At 43.1% G+C, this 22804-nt stretch overlaps 1 protein-coding gene across 1 annotated transcript in view; it reads left to right on the top strand.

Moving 5' to 3' along the window:
• Positions 1-22804, top strand: part of HSD17B12 (hydroxysteroid 17-beta dehydrogenase 12) — an 86976-nt gene that overhangs the window by 9188 nt on the left and 54984 nt on the right. Inside the window, 1 exon segment of the mRNA XM_065064772.1 lies at positions 21603-21649. Within this exon segment, the coding sequence (XP_064920844.1) occupies positions 21603-21649 (47 nt within the window).

Raw genomic sequence — 22804 nt, 5'->3', positions numbered from 1 at the left:
ATTTTTTTTTTTTTTTTTTCTGAAGAGGTGTGTATGCCCAGTATTCCTGGTGTCTGAGTCCTGTCTGCCACAGGAGCTTTCAATCTCTAGAGTGCGATTGAGTAGAAGTGATTCAGCACAGCTCACGAGTTGGATCTCTAACAGGAGGAAGAAGTAGCAATTAGGAGAAGGATCAGGCAGTAATGGATCGCTGCACTGCTGGAAGAAGTTGCTACCCTGTCAGTAGCTGAACAAAGGATTACAGTTAGGGTTTTGTGGTGGTTGTTTCTGCCCTCAGATGTGCTGCATGTCCAACCCAGTGTTTATCTGGTGTGGCAGATGGGGTTGTGTGCTCTGATCAGCTTGCAGTTGTGCTTCAAGGCAAGTTACCTGTCCTAATACAAACTCTTTACCTCTGTCTCTGTCCCGGTAGTTCCAATTCTGTCTTCAGATCTATTCAAAACCTTTAATGCTCCACAGCTTTGTATTTGTTCCTAGATTCACCATCTAAGATCCTCCATTTGCTTGACTAGTTCTTCACCTTTAGTATTTTTTGCCAACTCTAGTCATAGCCTGGAGGTTCACTCCAGCTTCCAGGGCCTTGTTCATATATTCCTTTGCGCTGGAATCAGTTTACTGTCCCTCTCCTGCAATATCAGTTTATAAATGAGATATCATTGGTCACAAGAAGACTGAGTATGTGGTTTTGCGTCATGGCTTTCTGATCTAATTGTTTGGTGGGGGGAGATAAAAAGGTAGATGGAGAGTTCTTCTGCTTTTTTCCTCCTTGTGCTGGCACTGGTGTTTGTTTTGTTCTACAGTGATCTAGTTAGGAAGTCTACCCTGCAGAAAACTGGTCACTTTTAGCTATTTATGCTCCCTAGGCTGCTTTGCTGTGAGTTAAATTAGTTCCAGTGATAGTGCAATGGAAGGGAAACTTGGCAGTATAATGAAACTATGTGTTGAGAATTCAGTGAAGCCTAGTGGCCAGCTTGAGTTGCTCCAAGACCAGGCTGCTGCCAGAAGAACTGCTTCTGCTCTAGTCACTGGCTGTGAGCTCTCACTGCTTCCCTTATGTCACCTCTAGTTGATGCAGGGTGGTGGTGTGGGTGAGGTCTGCTCCCTAGCATGGCTGGCAAGTCACTCTGCAAGAAGGACCAGCTGCGGGGTTAGCTGGAGCAGCCTGATGATTTGCCTGAAAAGCAATTGGTGAACAGATGCTGGGGAAGCAGGTAGGGATGAATGATTGGGTGATACCCTGCAGCTATGCTGGCTTAAACTGAGCCTAAAACTGTAGGAGGAACCTGTTGTCCCTTCTGTTGCTTGGCCCATCTTGATGGGCTATTCCAGAGTCTTGTTTTGCTCAGTTCCATGTGGGTGGCATGTGTGCAGTCCTCTTGTGCGTATGTTGAGAAGGCTGGGTTGTGAGTTGCAGAGTACAGTTTCAGAGAGCCTTGCTAACAAGTTCTCAAGCTCCTTTCCTTTTCAAAGACTGGGACTTGTATTGATTTGCTAGTTATGGAATTAATGTTAAGAAAACCTTAAGCCACTTCTTACACAGTAGTTTTAGTACTGTTCTTTCTGTGGGGACCTATCCGTAGGGACAGACCAGTTTTATTTGGCTATATTTAAAACTCTAACTCTGGGAACTGAAATCTTGATGTTTTACAGTGTTTGAAAATGTGAGGGGGGTGGGAAATCTGTTCATCCGGAAGTAATTTTGACTAAACTCTCTTAGCTTGCAAAGAAATAGCTGGATTTCCAAGCTGACAGGTATACAGAATTGTGGTAGGATCTCATCCCAGCTGGATTCCTCACTTCTGCACTGTTGCTGATTGCAGTTAAAATCGAAGTGTAGAAGTTCTGATATGTAACATTGCCTTGCCAGCATATGAAAGGATGCATTTGTTCAGATAAGTGTTAGTATGACCTACTAGTGTAGACTAGCTTGTTTCAGTCACTGTTTGTAAGCTTTGGATTGAAACCATGTCTCTTACAAATTAACCTAGCATTTATCTCCTTGCAGCTTTGTACCTCCACCCCCAAACTTCCAGCACAAATTCTGTACAGGTAGAGGAAGTATATCTGAGTAAGGATATATTTGATAAGTACATATTGTTTTAAAATAGTCTTATTTGTAGAAGTTGATTTATTATGATTTTTGTAAAGCCTTTTGGGGGAATTAGTAGTATGGTGTGCATCTAAGCAAGGGATGCTAGTCATAACTTTTAATGCTCAGTCCTGTACTGCATATAGTCTTACTAGTGGCGAACTTTCTGTGGTCTGAAGTTTTGCCCTTGTTCTTACATCTTGGAGCAGTAATGTGGGTGGTGTTTGTGTGGTTTTGGTTGTGTGGGTTTTGTTTTTTTTCCTCTCCTCTCAAGGTGTCTTGGTAATTTTGCAAGCTACTTCCATAATGGACACTTTTAGCATGAATGATGTTCCTAAATTCAGTAGAGCATTAGCAGGTGGGGTGGGGCTGCTCTGCCTCTTAACAGTGACCTGACCAGACTGTGCTGTGCCCCAGTTGCCCATTCTCAGGGTGCTGACATTTCAGTATATATCCTGTTGCTTTGGGGACAGCACTGTTTTGGTGAGGTGGCATTGGCTGTCTGACCATGCTGTAGGAAAGATTTGTGGGACCTGCAGGAGAACAGCAGAAAGCAGAGTTGCTCAAACAGTTCCTGTGGAAAGTGGAGAAGGTTGGGCTGTTTTGGAGGGATCGGGGGGGCATAAAAAAGCTGCTTTGGCAGGCTGGTTCTGGCCAGCAAACTAAAGGTACCACGGTCTGTATATGCTGAGATGGTATGAGCAACCTCCTTTGCCCTTCCTAGTGTCTGACTTCTAAAGGAGGGGTTTTTCTTGGACCAGAAAGAGAAGTACAATGGCAGGGCCCCAGTCCCACTCAGAGAGGAATGAGAGGAGCACTGCTAGAAACCTTTTACGTTGTATGTTCCTCTAGGGAAGCTGTAAACCTTTCTAAGTCAAAAAGTCCTCAAAGTTGGAATAGGAGAGCTGCAAGGATGAGATGTCAAAAGGAGGGGAGAACAGCAAATAGAAATGGAGAGATGGGACATAGGAGGTTCACACAGTCAAACAGGGAGCTGGAAAGGTGCAACCTGTTGTAGGTCCTTTCCACAGCATCTGAGCAGTTGGTGGATGCTGTTCTCCCTTTATAGCATTACATATCTGGACAAAGGGTGTTGCATGAAATTCTTCTGAGCTTCCTTTTTCCTGAGGTCTGATGGGTCAGCTTGCTTGAAATGAGCTGAAGAGTCCTGTCACCACTTACTTGAGTGGAGGACTTCCTAAATGAAAAGGGCATTGGGATTGCAGTGAAGACCTTGGAAGGAGGTTGTGGTGGAGCTTGATGGGGGGCATGCTGCATTCTTGGTGTAAGTTTCCACCTTGCCAGGAACAGGGGTATGTGTTGAGGGCATGATGAATGGTGCCATGTCTGTGCCAGTGCTCTCTGGAGCCAGGGCTTAGTGGGACCTGAAATTCATGTGGAGGCCATTCTCTCTGCCAGCTGTGTGTGCCCTGCTGCCTTGGCTACGGGAGAGGCAGCACGTAGGGCTGTTGGCATCACATTAAGGGCAAAGGCTTTGCTGAATCCTCTGCAACATCCGACTGAGGGGACTTGTGGGGCAGGCTGATAGCGAGTGGTGTAAGAAATGCGCTCTGCTGCCTCCTGCTGCAGCTGAGCATGGTGTGGGCTTGGCTATGAAGAAAGTGCTGGTAGCCCAGGCCAGTCCCGCTGGAAGCCAGGCTCTGTGGAAGTGCCAGCTTTGCCTGGAGTGCGGCTCCACCGCCTCGATAGTGTGCATTTTTAGTGTCAGTACTGATAATATTGTGTACTGTGACATGGATACACTGGTATGAAGGTGTAAGGGTAAAAGGTGCTCCTCGTACCTATTCAACCCTGGGCCTTGTGTGAGACTTGCAGGCTGAGCTGCTGGCGCCTTGCAGCAGCCTGTACCCTTCCTGGAGGGGCCGCGCTGCCGGGCACGCTTGCTGCCAGGACAGCGCAGTGCCCACGGGCTGGGGCAGGGCACCACGCGTGGGCGCGGGCTCGCTCTGTATGTCTGCTGGGTGTCTGTGTGTGTTCCCTTGCCGCACGTCGCGGCGCCGCAGCGTCCCCTGCTGGCTCCGCTCGGCGGCCGCTGCGGGTGTTGGCGCCGTCGGTCAGAGCCGGTACCGCCGCCCCGCCTCACCTCTCGGCCGGAGCCGGCTCCGCTCCCCGCCGGCTCCGGTGGGCGGCGGGGGAGGTCCGCCCCGCTCCCGGGGGATCCGCTCCCCGCCGCAGGTGAAGTCCGCTCCTGCCCCCGCGAAGGGTTAACGCCGCCTCACCTCAGCCGCCCCAGCAGGGCGGGAGGAGGAGTGCCGTCACTGCGGCGGCTCCCGTGCCCGTTACCTAACCGGGTGACATAACGCTCTACCTCCGTTCCGCTTATGAAACGCCCGGGGCCAGCGCTGGGGCAGGTTCACAGAGCCTGCAGGGAGGCGGTGGGGCCCTTTGGAGTCCGGCGAGGGTGCGATTGCCTTTCCCGTCCCGGGTTCCCGTTATTCCCGAGGTGCGGGTTGCCCTCGCTCTCGGCCCAGCCGCCCCCAGGGCTGCGGGTGCCCCGTCCGTGAGACGGGCGGAGGGGCAGCTCTCCTCCCGGAGCTCCGTTAGCGGCGGGCTGCGGCCGTGTGGGCTGTGGGTCTGAAGGGGCGCCGCTCACCCGCCGGATGTCGGCAGCCCGGGCCGTGCCTGGATGTGACCGGGCCGGGGAGGGGGGTCTGCAGCCACCCCGCGTGACGGGGACACTGGCAGGTCCACGTGGGGCTGGGGGCCCGAGCGCAGCCTGAGCCAACCCAGGCAGTGCCCGCAGGCACTTCCTCTGCCTCCCTGCTCTGCCGGGGAGAAGAAAGGGCATCGCATCAATTGCAGCTGCAACATTCACAGCAGCTTGATGTGAGCCTCGTTTCCATAGGAAAATCTGGGGGGTTTTCCAGCGGGAAAAATACTGCAAGTTTTCAAGGGCTTGGAGTGAAATATAGGAGGCATCAGTGGCTGTTTCCTTTTTTAGAAATGAGAAGGAAAAGGCAGTGTTGCCTTAGGTTTTCCTTCAATCTTTAACGTGAGCACCTATTGCAAAACAGTGCTGATACAAATAAAACAGCCAAGGATTTTTAAATCGCTTCAATGTAAGTCTCTCTAATGCTTGATGGTAATTTATCGAGGGCATTTCTCATGAGACAACTGTAACCTTCCAATTTGATTAACTTGAGCCTGTTAACATCATTCATCCCTTCCCCCCACTCCCCCAGGTTAGAAATACCTCAATTAAAGCAAATGTAATTAAGAGTGTCAGATGGAAGGGAGCTCCGTGGAACAATAATTACCAAATAGTCTCATTTTAGCTAAAGAGATATATGTATTTTAGGACCAAAAAATACAGAATACTCTTTGGATTTGATCGGTTTCTAGCTTTGCATCATTGTCTTTCAGCTCTAAGTGACCCCCTTTTTATGAATGGTAGGTTTTGCTCGATTGAAGAGTCTGTTCTGTGTTCTTTCTTAAAGTCTGTGGGCTAGAGGGTGCTGCTGAGCACTTGAGTAGTCTTTCTGACAATGCAGAGAAGAAAGACTTTTTCGAAAAGGTGTGGTTTGAGCTTGCTTAAGCTTCTGTTTGAGAACTGCAGTGCACAAAAGCAAGATAATCAGATGACTTCTAATTTAAACAAAATCGTGCTTGTGTATTGGTTTCTAGTGCATAGGCTAGAATGTAAAATGTGGACTTTAAACAAAATATTGCAGAGTACCTCACACTTGTAGGCATGCTATCTTTTGAAGATAAGTTTAATGGCTTTTCAGCAACTTTAGACTTTGTACATTTTTTATGCACCATCTATTTCAATAGATTGCACCTCATCATAATTAGGTAACCTCCAAAGGCTCTAGAAATTTAAATAATTCTTGTGCTACTTTTCTACGTTTTTAAGATTTGCCTTTATAAAATCTTGGCAGCTGAATAGGGACTTGCTAGCTACGTCAGCTTTTATCCGTGCTTGTCTTTGCATCTTTTTAACAGCACATTATCTACTAAATATACTCCGAAAGCCATCTTTGTCTCTGACAACGCACGAGAAGCTATTTCCAGTATGACTGAGAGGGCTCTGCTTTTAGCAGAAATAATGGTCTTATTTAGAGTGAGAGGTTATAAAAGGTTTAGAGCCATTCCTAGCATAGCATAACGTGTTCACCAGCATCTTGTGGGTCTTGGAGTGCATGCAATCATGCTTGAACCTGTGAGAGGGAACACCCTGAGGGGTGCTTTCATCTTTCCCCAGAAGTGCTCCTTTAGCAGTTGGTTTGAGCAGGATTGCAATGGGGGGAGGAGGGAGGAAGAGTCATATTTGTTGTTGTTTCATGTCTTTGGTAGCAACAGGCATCTTAAACGGTCTAGTCCACTTTTTTTTTTATACTTGAGAACTGAAGACTTGGGTGACCTGAAATTTTGGATCTTCCCATTCTGTGGGAATAGAAGCATAACATTTTACTAGAAGATACAATATCATCTCTAAACAAGAAAATATCACTTCCTACTCAATGTATACTACTTTAAGAAGCCATCTAAGCTAATGAGTGTTCTAAATCTTATAGTTTTATTACCTAATTTAAGTGTTGGAGACTTTCACCTGTAGTGGTCACATTAGTTTCAGTCCACATTTATCCTAGACAAACAGCACACAGATGTAATAAGGATATGACAGAATGACCTACTCACTTAAAACTGTGAATGTTCTGCACCCTCATGTGAGCAGTGGTGGGCTGGGTGAAGGGGAGCAGCTCTTTCAGGCTCTTGTGACACTAGTGAAGGTTTCTCACCTCTGTGTCTAACACGACACATCTTGCATTGCTGCTGTGCTCGCTCTTTGTCTCAGTAAAACCACCAGGAGCTGCCTATGGGAACTGGCCTGATCTCCTGGCTTGTCATCACTCTTGTGGTGCAGGGGTGAGGCAGACATACACTTGTACTCCCACTTCCTGCTGCATCCATCTTAAAGAGCCTGAGCTTGCTTTCTGCAGTTGTCATCCTCCTGCCACCTTCACAAGGCACTGTAAAATTCTCTGTGTGATGCTCTTTGTACTGCAGTTTTGAGGCTTCAGGTATGGATGTCTCAGTGCTTCAGCTTCCCTGTTTTTAAGCAGGTTACATGGTTTGGGCATGAGTCTTGTTACCACTTCAGCTCTGTTCTGCAGAATCCTTATTTTCATACCTCTGTGTCCCTAGAGCAAATGCTAACTTCTCAGTGTACAGCTTGTTTTAATATTGCTTCTAGCCAAGATGAATAAAATATCACTGGGTGTCTTCTGTCTCAATTTCTGTTCCACTTTTGAGCAGTCAGGATCTCAGAGTTTCATTCCCCATTCTGTATATAGCTTCTGAATGAAATCTTTCACTGCTTTGCTGCTGGATTCCTTTTTTTTTCCCCAGCCAGCCTGTAGATGTTACAAATTCTATGTACACTGGCTTCCCCACACCTGTGGTGGAGGGGGAGGAAGTAAATATATTGTGTGGGTGGTTGGGAGGCAGAACTTGCCTTTCCCAAACAAGTAGTGAAGAGTCATCAAGCTTTTCTGCTTCTTTCTTGCATGGTACATGACATGATGAGAACTCATGAAGAAGGGAAGATCTTGGAAATATCCTAGAATGAAGTGAATGCTTTTGCTGTGTTCTGATCCATCTTTACACCTCTCTCCTGATCTGTTACACACTGTAGGAGCTGAGGTGTAAACCTTGAAACAGATGTTAATGCTAACTGCAGGCTGTGCAAACCGGCCTGTGAAGTAAGATGTGAATTGACTTGTGTTCAAGTTAGTTTTTGTTTTATGGCTGCTTAAAAATAAATCTAAGGCTGGAACATAATCAGGATGTTAATGTGGAGTTTAAATAGCTTAATAAAGCAAAGGTTTGGAAGTGCAAAACCCAAGCCAAATGTGAGTTGTGCATACATGATACACGCAGGGGAATTCTTCCTGAGCCCTAAATGCTGGCTATGACTGATAATTGAATGGTCTGAAATAGGCAGTAAGAGCTGCTATATATATCCTGCATGTGTTAAGCAGGGGAATTGAACTCTGCCCAGCAGTGGATTTGGCTCATGGATTTATTAATATATTGTGTCCATGACCACACATTCAAAACAGTAAGTGTATTTTTTTCTTTATGGCCCTTGCATGTCTTCTCCCCCCATAAGCTCCTGGAGATCAGAAGTCAAACAAAAATAGTTCCTTTGGTAGTTCTGCCTTCAGGGATACCTTTGTTATTTCTGGGGAGGGGAGTAGGTGGAATTTGAATTTATAAGGGGTCAGTGGAAAACTTAACAGTAAGCTTGAATTTGTTACATGAAGTTCCACATGGCTATTGCAAAAGCTAAAGGGTCTACAGATCCAAAGGGCTGAAAAATCCCTATTTTAAAAAGAATTTTTAAAAGCCCTAGCATCTCTGGAACTCTTCTCATTTTTAGAACTTTTAGCAGTTGAAACAGTCACATAGCAGAAATGTGTCTTAACAGTTGTCTGTTATACACAGAACTTTTTAAAAGATCTCCAACAATGGGAATAGCTTTGAGAAGGATTAGATGTTGTATTAGCTTTGTGAGCTTTTCAAAATCTTCACAGGAATTCAACAAGGAAACCAAGCTGCTTCATATTCTGATAGAAAATCAAGAGGTCAGAAAATCCCTATACAGTGTTGTGTAACTTTCATATGCAGCGCAGGGCAGTTGTATTTACTGATGGATGTATACATACACTTTTTCACTTCATTTGTAAAATCTGACTCTTTCTTGGAAGGTAGAACTTTAAAAAGGGTGTTTTCTGTGGGTAATGCACTGGTGTGGGGAATGGGAAAGTGACAATGCAGGGTTGTTAGGTATCTTGTAGCATGTTTTAAAATGGCTTGGATTCTTAAATGAAAGGTTCTGGGAGAGCCCTTGCAGCTATTGCATCACTTGCCAAAAATAGCATCTTTACTGCATGAGGCAGCCTGTCTGCAGTGTGGATAGGCTTGAGGAATTAGTGCTTCTTGTGAATGTTCAGTCATTTTTGCTTTTCAGCTAAGCAGATTTTTAGTCTAAATTTTAGAGGCAGAATCAAGTAAAAGGTTTTATTTTCTGTCTCTGGGGGTGAGGTGAGTTTGAAAATAGCAGTGTCCACAGTTTTGTCTGCAGCATGGTTCTAAAAATACATTTTGAAGCTTACTGAAGTTGTAATTTAAAGACACTGATAAATATATTCTTATATTGTAATTGTCTGGGGAAGGAAAGAAAAAAAATTGCTTTGTGCAGCATGAGGTAGTCTGCTATTCTCATCAATCACTTAATGTAGGAGTTTAGGTTTTTTTTCTAAATCGCAGTTATACAATACAAGCAAAGTATAATGCTAATCTAAATTCTTATTAACAACAACAACCAAAAACTCCAAAACAAAACAACACCCCCCCCCCCCCCCTCCCCCAAATCCCATCCCTTGAAAACAGAAGGTATGTTCTAGAGGTTTTTTTTTTCCCCTTCTCTTATTCTGAAGTCTTAGTCAAGATGTACCAGCAAGGGAGTGTGTTTGTATTCCAGTGGTGTTGCTGAACCAGACAGGTCTGCAGCACAGCGTTTTATTTTTAGACTCTAGGTTGCCATTTTTATCCTGTAAAAAATATTCATCAGCGTCTGGGTGACAGGCCATCAGTTTTTATAAATGTGTCAGACCACGTTTTTTCTACTTCTTTCTCTCTCTCTCTCCCTTTCTCCTTTTATGTCCTGCTGTATACGTTTCTTTTTGGGGTAAAGGGATGTGGGGGAACAAGGGTGCGGATTTCAATTCATGCATTTGATTTTTTTCAATTCACAGATCTTTAGCGTCACACGGTTCATTCATCTGTACTCGGCTGCTTACGCAGCTTTGCTTATTGTCTGCCATGGGTGAACTGTTGCCGTGCATTGGGCTGGGTGCACGGGAAGGGGCTGAAGGGCTTTGCTGCCAGGCTGCTGCCTCAGCTGCCCCCAAATTCCCTGATGTGGTAGTGCTATTAATAAATAGTTTCATATATGGTTTCTGGGTACTTGTCAGGTATAAAATTGCTTCCTGGAGAAGCTATTGAAGATCTCCTTACAATAATTTATATAGGTCAGCTGACTTCTAAAAAGAGAAGTGGGGAGATCTCTTCTGGTCTGGGATATGAGAAGTGGCTAGTGCATGGCACTAAGGGCTCCAAACAACGTGGTTCTAGGATGGTCAGGCAGTAACTCTCACTAAGCATGGATTTGCAGCACAAATTTATCTTCATGGCAGGAGAACCACATATTACAGCTGCTTTCTAGGGTGCTGGGCTTCTGAGCCTCCATGGTGCAGCTGCCCTGACGCTTTCAAGAAGAGTTGCTCCTTGAGTCCTTGAAGAGCCATCTAGGTTGGCAAGGAGCTTAGTGTGGACTGCTGTCACCGGAGCAATTGGTCCTGCTGCTGGCCCCTTCCTGTTTCTCCTGGACCCAAACATGGGGATCTTGCTGTAGCCCTGATAGGAGTTTGCTTTTGAGTGACTCTTAGCTGCTTTTGCTGGTGTTGGGGAAGAGTTGTTGTTTGTGGGAGGTGGCAGCCAGAAGCAGCTTGCCACTTGAGCTGAGCTGGTTCACAGCCCATGGGGGACCTGTCCAGAGGGTGGTGGGTCGCATGGCAGTCTAGCTGCATGCTTAGGTTTTACCCAAATGATGGGAGATGCCACATCTCAAATGCTAAAAGAGGACTAAGAAAAACAGGTGAAAATGGTGCAAATAGTCTATCAGTAGTTGGAGGTCTGAGTCAACTCTGTCCTGCTTAGTTTTGATTTATTTAAAAACTTTTGAAGCCTTGGGAGCACTAGTACCCAATTTGACTGGTTGGGTTAGGGACAAACTTAATTGTTGTGATAAGTAATGGTAAGTATTCACAAATAAAGAGCAATAAGGCAGCTGGTTACTGATACTTTTGGGTTAGAAGTGGAGATTCAGTATGCGTAGACTACATATACACACGTGTTAAGCCTTCTTTAAGGGGTATAAATGGATTTGATTATTTTTGTTTTATTTGGAGAGACACTGTAGACTGAGACCTGCCCAAGGAGGGTTTTCAGATACAACTGTGCATCTTTTGTGTATGGCGTTATAGTGTACTGAACATGTGGTGTGACTTAACTAGTAACCTCCCTAAGTGTGTGTAATTAAAAAGTAGCTTACCAAAGACACACTTTGTGAGTTGTATTTCTGCTGTGCCAGGTAATGTAACACTATGCCTTTCTCTGGGTTAAAACTTATTTTTCCTTCTACACAGATTTTTAACATTTCTTCCTGAAAGTGGAACTCTTTCATTTTTGCATATGAGAGTTTGTAAACCCTAGGAAAGTGACCTTGTGGAAAAAAGTACAGCAGTAGAGGGTGGTATTCCAGAAAGAATTAAGTAACCCATGTATTTCAGTATTCTGATCTATGGTGAATTTGAAACCACATTATAAATAAAAGGTTAAGGATTGGAGGCTGTACCTAAAATGGTTTACTGTTGTGAATGACAATGATGTCCAGGTTGGAGAACTGTTACAGGAGAAAGCAGGTAAGATAGCAATGTGCTAGTGACTGCATTAAGTGAGCGCAGGCCTGGCATGGTTCGTCTGAGCCAGGAAGAGAAACCTTGTCCATATGTGATGCTGCTCGTGTGCAGCCTCACTTGTGCTTTCAGCAGGAAGGTGCAACAGTGGCCAAGTTTATCCGTGCAGATCTAGGTTAGCTAATAAGCGCTGTTTTGTCCGGGGAAAAAAACCAAACCAAAACAAAAAAACCACAAAACAAAAAACAAAACAAAAAAAAAACAACAACAACAACAACAACAAAAACAACAACAAAAAAAAACCCACAAAAAAACCCAAAAAACAAATAGGCTGAGGAGCGCATTGCAGGTATGTTGTTCTAAAACAGCCAGCTTGCACCTAGCTGGGGGATTGGTACCTGTTTGGTACCAAGCAGGGTGAGCCCAGCCTGGGTCCCACCTGGAGCTGTGTTGGTGCTCCACTTTCTTTCCCAGGGGCTGTGCTGCAAGGAGCTTTGTCACTTGAGTGCAGTGCTGGGTGCATGTGTGAAGCCAAGGTGTTCCTCTGCTCTCTGGGAGTCTGAAAGGCTCCATATGGAGGCACCCAGTGATTCTATGGGAGGTGGCTTGGGTCTGGATGGGCTTATGAGCGGAAAACTGACAGGCCACATTAGGTGAGAATATAATTGTGAGATCATCTGTAGCTCTTTCTCAGACACCATCTACCTGTCTTTCCCAGAGAATGTTTTATCTTGTGCACAGTGATCCTTGTTGCAGACTTAGATACTTCATGTTTATCTTTGGCACAAGGCAGGGTGCTGATGAGGGTGATGAAGAAATGTCTGAGCAGTTCTGTGTCTTGGGGTTCAAACAAAACACCAGTTTTCCTAGTCTTTCCATGCTTTCCCAGTTTGTCTATTTTTGGTGCATTGTTGATGCACTGAAATTTGACTCTAACTTGCATTCAGAATGAATGCAGGAGACAGAGGAGGAGTGTTATTTTTCTAATAGATGGAATACATTTAAAACACTTTGGTATTTTAAATGTATTCAATTTTAAAATTAATTTACTAACTGCAAATGTGTAGTCCAAAGAGATTCTGATAGAGGCTCTCATCAAGGGTTGGCTGAATGTCTAATCTTATCCATTTTGTTATATGCCTTAGATTTACCTTTTTAATAAATATATAAAATAACTTGAAAATCCACAACTCCCAATTTAGAGGACAGAGAGAAAGTAAGGGAAAGTAATCAACATAATTGTTTACCACAATCAGGAGATGGTGGAAAAAGCACCAAATCCCAAACTAGCAGATCAGGTCCAAAAGAACAGAAGGAGATGATACTGGCCCATGCAGGATGTAGTTCAGCTGTGTAGCTTCCTGTTACAGGCTGTAATAGATGCTAAAGGTTTACATGGATTTAAAAAAATACTGTAAAAGATCTTAATAGCTTTTTCTCCTGTGAATTTGTCCAAAATCACTGGCTGTAGTCCACTAAATTGTGGAACTGCAAACTGGCAACAGGAAGAGTATCCTGGAGAGGTATCAGGATGTGCTTGGCGGCTTCTTAAATTCTCCCTTCAGTACCTATTACTGACCACTGCCAGAGACCAAGTCCTGGGTTAGCTGGATCTCTATTCTGAACTGAGAGGTCTGTTCTTGTGACAAAACTGTTATACTTTGAGAGAGCTTGTCTAGACTATGTCTTCTTCCCTTACTTCCAATATAGATAGTTGGGTATGTGCAAATGGAGGGAACACGTAAATGATGGCAGGATGTATTTATTAAGTTACTGGTTTTTTTTAATTTATTTTTTTAATGACTTGATGTATCGGCATGTGCCGTGCCTCTACTTAATGATACATTATGCTTGAAATGTACCCAAACCTTCATTGAAAGATTTCTTCAAGACTTTGTTTTGTATAATTCTTAACACTTCAGATCCTAGTCATGAAGTTGTGAAAGATCCACCAATGTTTCAAAAGTGTAGAGAAAAGGTTGTATTTAGCACTGCATTCTCAGATCTCTTGGTGTGTACAGCAGAAAAAAAAAAAAAAGGAATTTCATGCCCACAATCTGATCTTAAAAAGTTGTTAGAAGGTGGTGGTGTTTCTTTTCATGCCCCAAATACTTTTGGAGGCTGGTGTCCTCACTCTGAATACAGAGGTGTTTGAGTAAGATAATTTGAGTTATTGGAAGCACAATAAGGGGTACCAGAAGGAATACCTTCCCAGATCAGGTCCTCTTCATGGAACCAGAGTCTCTGTGATGTTAGGATCACTGTGTATTTGTTAGTCATCATTTGTCTCTCATATCTCTAGATGCAACTAGTCTCACTTTCATGAAGCAGAGATACTCTGGAAGTCAAATTGTGTGTTGAGATGGGGAGGGGAAAAAAGGAGAAAGGCTTCCTCAGGTTGTCAGAGGGCATCAGAGCCAACAAGCGTGTGATTAATACAGTGTATCAAAACCCAGTCAACAAATTACAGTCAGGCTTATTTTGTTTTCCGTTTTCCTTCTGATCCATTAATGGATAGTATCGAACAGATTCTTGTCACAAGTTTGTAGTTCTGTTTCCAGAGTTACATCTGTCTTGACTTGTGTTGCTGTCTTGCGTCTCAGGGTTTCTCCAACAGGTCAGATTCCTTATGCTTTGTTCTTCAGAGTCAGAAACAATTTTTTTTCCTCTCCTTTGATATATACTAATTTCCAGTCTTAATTGTGACTAACTTATATTTTCTTCCCAATGTTAACCTGAGATTTTTCCTTTTCTGGTGGTTGCACTACATAATCATATGAAGAGCACACAAAACCTTTTTAAACTCATCTCACAGAACAAGTAACTGTTCATCATTTTAGCAGCTTTTTTTTTCTTCCCCAGCTGTTCCCATTAAATTACTTAATGTATTATTGCTTTCTCTTATGATGGGAAGGACCTCAGTGGATGCAGTTGGGTTAAATAAGTTGTCTTTATAGCTGCATCAGAATGGCAGTTTATAGTCCATTTTATATTCAGCCACTGCACTCCAGGTACCTTTCTTCCATGCTTAGAATGGTTGCCTCAGCTTGTCTCAAGTGCATGTTTTGACATCTGGTACTGCCATGTCACCATGTAATATCTGGCAATATTATGTTTTTATTACTGTGGTCTAGAAAACCATCTAATTCTTTGAAGTGTGACACTATGATCCTTTTCAGAAGCCAGATTGTCTGTGGAGGTCATAGAACATTCCCCTCATAGAGCGTTCTTGTCTAAACTGATCACACTTTGTAGAAGTTTGGCACAGTTCGCCTGTTGTTTAAAAATTGATCGAACACTGCATTTTATCCCAACCTCCACTTTTTTTTCCCATGCTTGTGATTATTCTGAGACCTTGCATAGCTTTGACTTGAAATGAATATGCCCATAGTTTGACAAGATCACTTGTTATCCTCTTCTATTTGCAGGTGGTGTTTTTTTGTTGCCATGTCGCTGACTTGAATTTATTTTCTGCCTGTTACAAATGTATAGTGAAAGAGGGGAAAAAAAAAAAACAAAAAAACCTGATTTCTTCTAGTGACTTCTTACGTAGAGCTGCCTTTCAGCTTTGCAGACTCCAAACCCAGAGGCCCTCCTACTGCTGGCTATGCTTGTTTCCAGTGGCGAACACACTAAAAGCCCTCACGTGGTGCCAGTCTTGACCTGTCTAATCTTCAAAATTTTCCTGTTGCATTCACCCTCTCCTAGAGGCAGGAAGAACCAGAAATGGTAATCCGAATGACCTCCATGCATGGGCTTTCTTGGCCTGGCTGTGCTTGCAGTGACAGCATCTGTCACATTTTTCACAATGACTGTTTTTGCTGAATATTAATACTATCTAGTAACTCCTGTGGTAGTATCTTACTGAGCACAAGGCAGCTATAGCTTTTGCATATGCTTAACTTAAAGGGACTTAAGAGGTGATCTGAACAACTTCCTCACTATTGCAGAAGTTCAGGACGCTCTTGGGTTCACTTGATGTTTTCTGGTTCAGAAGCCTTGAAGGCAGCAAAGTTCTTAAATTTGTAACAGGATGCTGTGGGGGCTTCTGAATGCAGGACACAGGTAGTCAAAGCTTCCCCTCTCTTCCCAGGCTCCCATGTCCACAACACAGCAGCCCATGACTGACAGGAGAAGATGACCCCATGGCAAAGATTTGAGTGTGAGTGGGTAAAAAAGGCTAGCCTGGAACTGGGAGAGCTTACACAGAAGAGTTTGAACTGATATTGCATAGAGGCACTTTGAACTGAATATTGCATAAGCATTGCCTGTGACTTTCATGAACTCTTCTGTGTGGTTTTCTTTTTGGGATTTCTAGATTGCTTTTAGCTTTCAAGTCTAAAGAAATCTTGAGTGTGCTGCCCAAAACCTTTCCTTGTTCCAGTTCTGGATGAAATGGGAACTTGTCAGTGCTTTGATATTTATAGAATACTTTTCTACCCACAATCCTAGCTCCTAGACACAAGCTGTTACCAAGTACGTGTTTGGTTCTGGGAACCAAACCTTTTTCTGTGGCCTGTCTTTTTAAAGCCTGACCATTAGGTGTTAGTTCCTTCATGCAGAAAAATACCCCAAACCAGTGAATTTCTAGGATTTCGGCTTGGGTACAGATGATCCTTCTGGTGAGGCTTTCTATTTCAGGAAGCTAAATCAAGAGTACAAGTGAAGTTTGTCTTATTTTTGCACCGAGTTTTCTGTTTTTATTTAATAAAAATGCAGGGAGTTACTGCTGTCTTATTAACTTGCAGCCTGCATGCTTATCTTCTTTGTTCTTTGTTAAATATGAGCTGGCATGTGTTAGACTGCGTTAGCGTTCACTCTTTGGGACTTCAGTGGTTTCTAAATTTGGCATTGCTAAGCCGGTGCCCTGTTTGCTTGAATCAATTGGGGCTGCTATTTTTAGCAACAAAAGGGAATTGAAATAGCAATTTTCTTTCCATGTAATAGATCCCCAAGAGGAATACTGATGCAAGCTCTCTGTCATCCCAGATTTTCCCCCTCCCCAAAAGCACTCAGACGAAAGGCAGCTGTCACAGTTTGCAGCTGTATTAATCTTTAATCAATCGAGTGTTTTCTGCATTCAGGTGTTCGGGGAAAAGAAGGGTCACGATGGGGATCTGCCTAGAATAACTAAGCACTCGTGCATGGTCTGTGCAGTCAGAATTTGTGGGTAACGGCAGGGATAGACAGAGCAGCTAAAAATAGTATTTGCTTCCAGTGTTTCTCCAGTCTATTTTTGATGCTTGAATTTGATAAGGTTGATTGGGCACTTACTAAAAATAGCCATTTCTAGCAAGCTGAGGACAAAAAGTAGAATATTTTTAACCAGCACAGGCTAAAGTATTTTTGTTGGCTGAAGATAATCTAGAAGCTTGGTATTGGTCATATGCCAGTGATTTATATAAATCTGTAATAAATGAAGCACTGCTTGATGCCAAGCAAGGATAGTCTTTTTTTCCCCTGGCCAGCTTTTGTTTTCCCCAGGAGCTGTCATATTCTTAATATAGCCTCTGTGTTTCGTAGCAGAAGAATCTCGAGTCTTCAGTTATTTATGTGTTGTACTTTAAACCTCTGCTAATGTTGGCTGTGCTATGAAGTTTCTCTCAACTGTATTGCTTTAATAAGGCACGCTAGGTTCCTAGTTTGTTCTTTACATCGATGTCTGCTACAGCTGGGTGCTGTACTGTGACAGACCCTTACTCGGATCTGGATTCTGTCTTGCAGGATGGGGATGGTTCTTCTGTGTGAATGGAGAATGTAGCTGAGATAATAGCTCTGCAGTGGCCATTTTGACAACAAATTTGAATACCTCTCAGAATCAGAAAGGTAGCTGAGCTGCCCTCCTTGATCTGTTTGTTAGCACAATTTTTTGGAAAGAAGAGTATAGGTGTTCCCAGATTGCTGGACCCTCATCTTCCTAGGGCAAATAACATCGTTAGTGGCTTGAGTTTTCCGAGATAATGATATGCATGAGTGCATCTGCAGTACTTTGACAGATTGCCTAAAAACTCACGCTTTTTTTAATGAAAGTGGGAAAATGGCTGAACTGAAATGATTTTTTTTTTTTTAGTTTGAAGAGGCCAGTAGAGAACATGCATAATAGTTGTTAGCTTCATTGTGAGGGTGGTCAAAGCAGTGCAAGGAGTATGCCTGGTGCTGTTTGCTAGCAGCAACATGGATAGAAGTATTCCATGCTTTATCTCCATTAGGTATCTCAAAAGCTTATTTTGCTGTGGAAAACTTGTGTCTGTATCTGAAGGCAGGCTTGATCTCTTTAAGCTTTGTCTTCACTGTAGTCTAACCTTGAATTGGGGAGTCACGAATCTATAATCTTGTTTCAGCGTGATTGCTCTGCAGAACTGCAGTAGAATTTTCTATGCTTGCCGTTGCTCCCTCTCCCTGTGTCAATGCTGGTCCTTGCTCCTTTCGTGAGATGAGGTGATTTCTACATGCCTGCCTCATGTTTCACTGCAGCATTCTTTGCTTTTGTTTTAAGATGTCCTGGCTGCATAAGAAGCAGATAAGTGTTCTTTCTGGGTCTTGAATATTCATTTACAAAACACACTGCTGTGGTCTGCTGGGTGCTGCTTTTGCCTGGCTGTAGAACAGTTGTCCTTCTTTTAACAGCAGGTAATGTTTATCCAGTGTTCCACTTAGGAGGTGGTGGATGTTTTCTAGGTGACCTCTTATTTGAGAAGGCAGCAGCTGTTACTTCTTACAAGAAGAAAGAACGTGCAAGTTCCCTGCACCACTGGTGATACTTTATCCCATGTATGTTTAGCCATGATAGGCTGTGGGATTCAGAAGGATGCAGTTGCTATTGGAAGTATTTACATATTCACCACTCTGTAAGCCTTGTGGAGAAGAATCTACATTTTTAGCCCCTAAAGTCATGTACCACTGGGTGTGTTATCTTCTAGACTAAAGCCAGTTGCTAGTTATCATAGACTTGATTTGTGACTTTTTTAGTAACAGGAATGATCTTCCCTTTTAGTGCAAGACCACACATTTAGCTGACTGCTGAGTTCATTTAACTTTGCCCTGTGTTTGTCAGGGGTTGCTCTGAGTTTGGTACTAGGCAGGAAATGATGCTGGTGCTTATAGAGTGCATCATATATGTTGTGTATGTGACAAAAGCTGCAAAATACATCATGTGAAACATTAGGAGGCAAAGTGACTAGGTGGTATTAAGGTTTAGAGAATTAGTGAGTTGCATCTGAATAACTAGTTCAGTAGTAGGGGCTATGTTGTGTTCCTATGAGGAAATCACTGTAAGAGGTCAAAAATGCATGAGTAAACTCACTTGCCATGCCGTATAGGCAGCAAAATTCTGGCACAGTCTTTAGGGCAAAGGTACTATACTGCCCTAAGGTGGAGATTTTGTTGACTTATGGAAATAATTGCATGATGTGTTAAGGATAATACTGTAATTAAAAATTTAACTGCAGATCTGAGTTATTGTGCAGATGATGTGCCTATACAATGGCAGTTCAAAGATCTCCAGCCTACATATGGCATAACCTCCTCCAGCAGTGTGAACAAATGATACCACATACTGCTTGCTTTGTTTGGAGACCTTGGCACTACACTGGAAGTTTCTCTTTGCACAATTACACTTCAGTAAGGCCGCTTCCAAAGCATTGGTGGGTGCAAAGTCACTTATTTTTATGTGGTGTATACTAGTAGCTAGTGTGAATTGTGATCTAAAATGTTTTACCAGGTTTCCCACTTCTTCTCCATTATTTTGGACAGTATGGGGTAGGTTGGAAGGAACAAATAAGATTGCTCATGCAAAACTGAAATGAAAGCTGAGACTAGAGGATGAAACCCATGCATGCATCTGTAACCCATCATAATAATGATTATAACAATCTTACCCAGTCAAGAAAGTGTCATTACATAGAAGAGCAAGAGGTGTTCCTTTTAGTGTGCTGGACTCATTAGGACCAGGCTATGTGGACTCTGTTTCAGAACAGGAGTATTTGAGAAGGTTTTTCATAACTGAGGAAACATGTTGTACTCTTGCACGTTTTGGCTCCATACTTATAGATATGCTATTTTCAAAAAAGTCTGTCTCGAGGTGGGAGTCTTTTCAGGATGCAGTCTAATTATTTTGTGGAATAACTTGTGTCCAGAGTTGCTGAACTCTGGTTAGTGGTAACTTCCTGGGGTAGAACATCTCCATCCCAGTCTGAGTGCATGCAATTGGTTTACTAAGACTCTCTTTTCAGAGTATGTCATGTTACTGAACACCTTTCCTTATTTTTCTTCTACAGCCCCAAAAGTCAGGGAAAGAAAGATGTTGACTTCTTTGCCTAAAATCGGCCAGTCCTTCAATACAGCTTCAGCTCAAAGTTTCATTTGGTGGGCTCACACACAGGCTGCCTGGGCACTCCTCTTGTGTCTCTTCTGGAGACAGCAGATGGCTGAAGTGGGAAGCTACTACAGTTAGTCTGACTACTGAGTAAATGTGTATAATCACACTTACAAGCTGGTACAGCTTTCTTGCACAGACAATAACTTATTCCTACCGTACTTGCTTTGCCTTCTTTAAGCTCTGCCAACTGCTGTCAGTTTAACTTTTTTTTTGGAAGGCAGGCTGTAGAAGAAACAATTTAAAAGCTTAATCCACACTTGGAGTTATTTAGCTTCAGCATGCTAGGGTGATAGTTAAAATTTAGTTAAACTGGCACAGGTTCTGTACATAGATGGGGTGGTTAAAACTGCAACACTTGGCTCTGGAGTGCAGACTAGAGATGAATGTGAACAATATGAAAAATAAAGTGTATTGCTAATGCAAAAGTCTTACCAAAGCCTCTTTTCATAGTTCTCCCCTTCCCTGTAGCATATACACTTTAGGTAGTCCGAAACATGGAGGAAGATAAGGTAGTTGAATCTTGACTCTTGCGATGTTGGTCCAATGAGTGAGTTGTCTTTAGCGGTCTAGTTTCCTTGCTTTTATCTGCCTGAGAAGTACATTGTATCTGTCTGGCCAGCCTTCCTGACCTGACAAACTGCTGGCTAGAATCCCAAACATGGGAGTAACTGCAGCTCCCTGGCTGACCTGGGTGCTACTGGTCGGGAGAAGGACAGGTCCGTGTCAGTGCAAGTTTCCTACCTGTGGTACTGACCTCTGCAGCCTCTGTACCAGTGGAGCTATTGATGGGAAATCAATTTCCGTAGAATGGATCAGAGCTGAGCTAGGTGGCTTCTCTTGAAGGGCTTTAGGAAGAAAAGTGTGGCCTGAAAAAAGTGTTTTCTACGTTGTACATTGGAAAGCAGCCCTTTTACTGTGGCTGCTCTTCAAGGTGGTGTGAGAGCATGGAACAGGAGACAAAGTTATCCTTCTCAGAGTGGAGCCACCAATAAAATGATGGTATTAGTGCCTTCTTGTGAGAAGAGGATTCCCTTATTGTGAAGAAAGTCACCCATGGGTGAAAAAGTTTGTGTAGAAGCCCAGCTTGCAGCTGATGGCTGTGTCAGGCACTCTTGCTGCTGGTAAGCACAATGGTCACAGGGACCTGAAATCTATTGGAGAGTCACTAACAGAGACGTGTTGTCTGTATCCTAAAATGTTTGTTTTATTGGATGCTTACAGACTTTAAGATACTTTTTCATTTACTATATTTAAAAAAACCTTGTTTAGTAGTCATACCTTAGATTTTTTTTATTTATTTATTTATTTTTTTTTTTTTCTTGTTAAATGACTTAGAAATCTCTCTTAGTCTGCAAAGCTTCTGAAGAAGTGTAGTGAGCCAGGGGACTGGCATGAGAGGGATGCTGAATGTGATTCTTAAAATAACTCTCAGACTCAACTTCTTTTTTGCTCCTTTCTTACATAGGAAACTTGCACTAAAGTATTTCCATAAGAGAGTTAATAAGTTGTACACTTATTCCAGAAACTTTGTGTCTCTTGGCTGGAAAGAGTACTTTAATGGCCTATTAATGAACACCCATTGCGTTTATTCTTCTGAAGCAACTAATGTGTATCTGTCTTTCTTTTTCAGTGGTTACAGGAGCTACTGATGGGATCGGAAAAGCCTATGCAGAAGAGGTAAGAATTCTTATCACTCTGAAGTCTATCTTCATCCTTGGCAAGATGTCATGCTGTTTCAACTCTGTCAAGCAGCAGGTCATATTTCCTCACCTTACCTGAATACAGATATCTGTGGAGAAATTGGTCTCTTGCCTAGCCTCCCTCAGGTGAGCAGCCAAAAGTTGTATCCTTTTTCTTAGTTTCCTTTATTTGTGAAATCTATTCTCATCCCTTGCCTTGTCCTTCAGTTTTTTAACTTTTTTCAGTTGTTAAAAGTATTTTAGCTTCCTCAATCCCTGGTATTTCCTCTTGGTACTTCTAGGCACCGATTAAATAGCGTTTCTAGCTGCCTGCAGTATGTTCCAGGTATTCCCTATAGTTCGTGAAGTCTCTGAAGCTGGGTTTTACCTCTATCTCTTTTACTGTACTTTTGCTCTCTATGGATATGTGGGCTCCAGATATGGTACTGGAATGTATTGCTTAAGACAGAAAGTGCCTGTTGGTATAGAGCAATCTAGCCTATAAGCCCGGAGAACACAATGACAAAGCTGACTACAAAAATCTATAGCAAAAACAGCTTTCAACTTCAGCATAAGTACCAAATTGAGCCTATCTGTACTTATTTTTGTATTCTCCAAAGTACTAGCATGATTTTTTGAGAAATTCCCTTTTTCTGGAATTTTTTGTTCTGCAGAGCAGATACCTTTCAGGTATCCCTTGCCCTTCATGTCTCCCTTACATCCCTGTGTGCCATGTCACAGGAACCTCTAGTCTACAAATTATTTTCTGCACTGCAGAAAGTAGTACCTTGTCCTGCTGGGTTAGTACAGGAGGAGTTGGCTGCAAAGGGAATTAAGCCAACAGTGCCTGATTCTGGCGTTGAGATAACAGCTCATACAGGCCAAATATCCCAGTTATACGTGACTGAAGCAAATGATGCAACACTTAAACTTAACTGTCTAAGGCAAGTGGAAGGAGGTCATTGTGCCAAGGGCGTCGCACTATTGGAAGGGAGTCCTCTGGTGTGGGAGACACCTTCTGAACATCATGAGAGATAAGTTTCAGGCTCTGTATGTTAGGTTATTGGATGAGTGAAACTACAGCTTGGTTTATGTTCTGCTTGTGTCCGAGAACTGGGCTGCCTTCAAACACAAGCGTGTGCAGCTGACAGAC

This window comes from Columba livia, chromosome 5 (genome assembly GCF_036013475.1).
Source record: "Columba livia isolate bColLiv1 breed racing homer chromosome 5, bColLiv1.pat.W.v2, whole genome shotgun sequence".
NCBI classification, from domain to species: domain Eukaryota; kingdom Metazoa; phylum Chordata; class Aves; order Columbiformes; family Columbidae; genus Columba; species Columba livia.
Note: the sequence above shows the minus strand (reverse complement) of the source record. Positions and strands in the feature narration are given on the sequence as shown.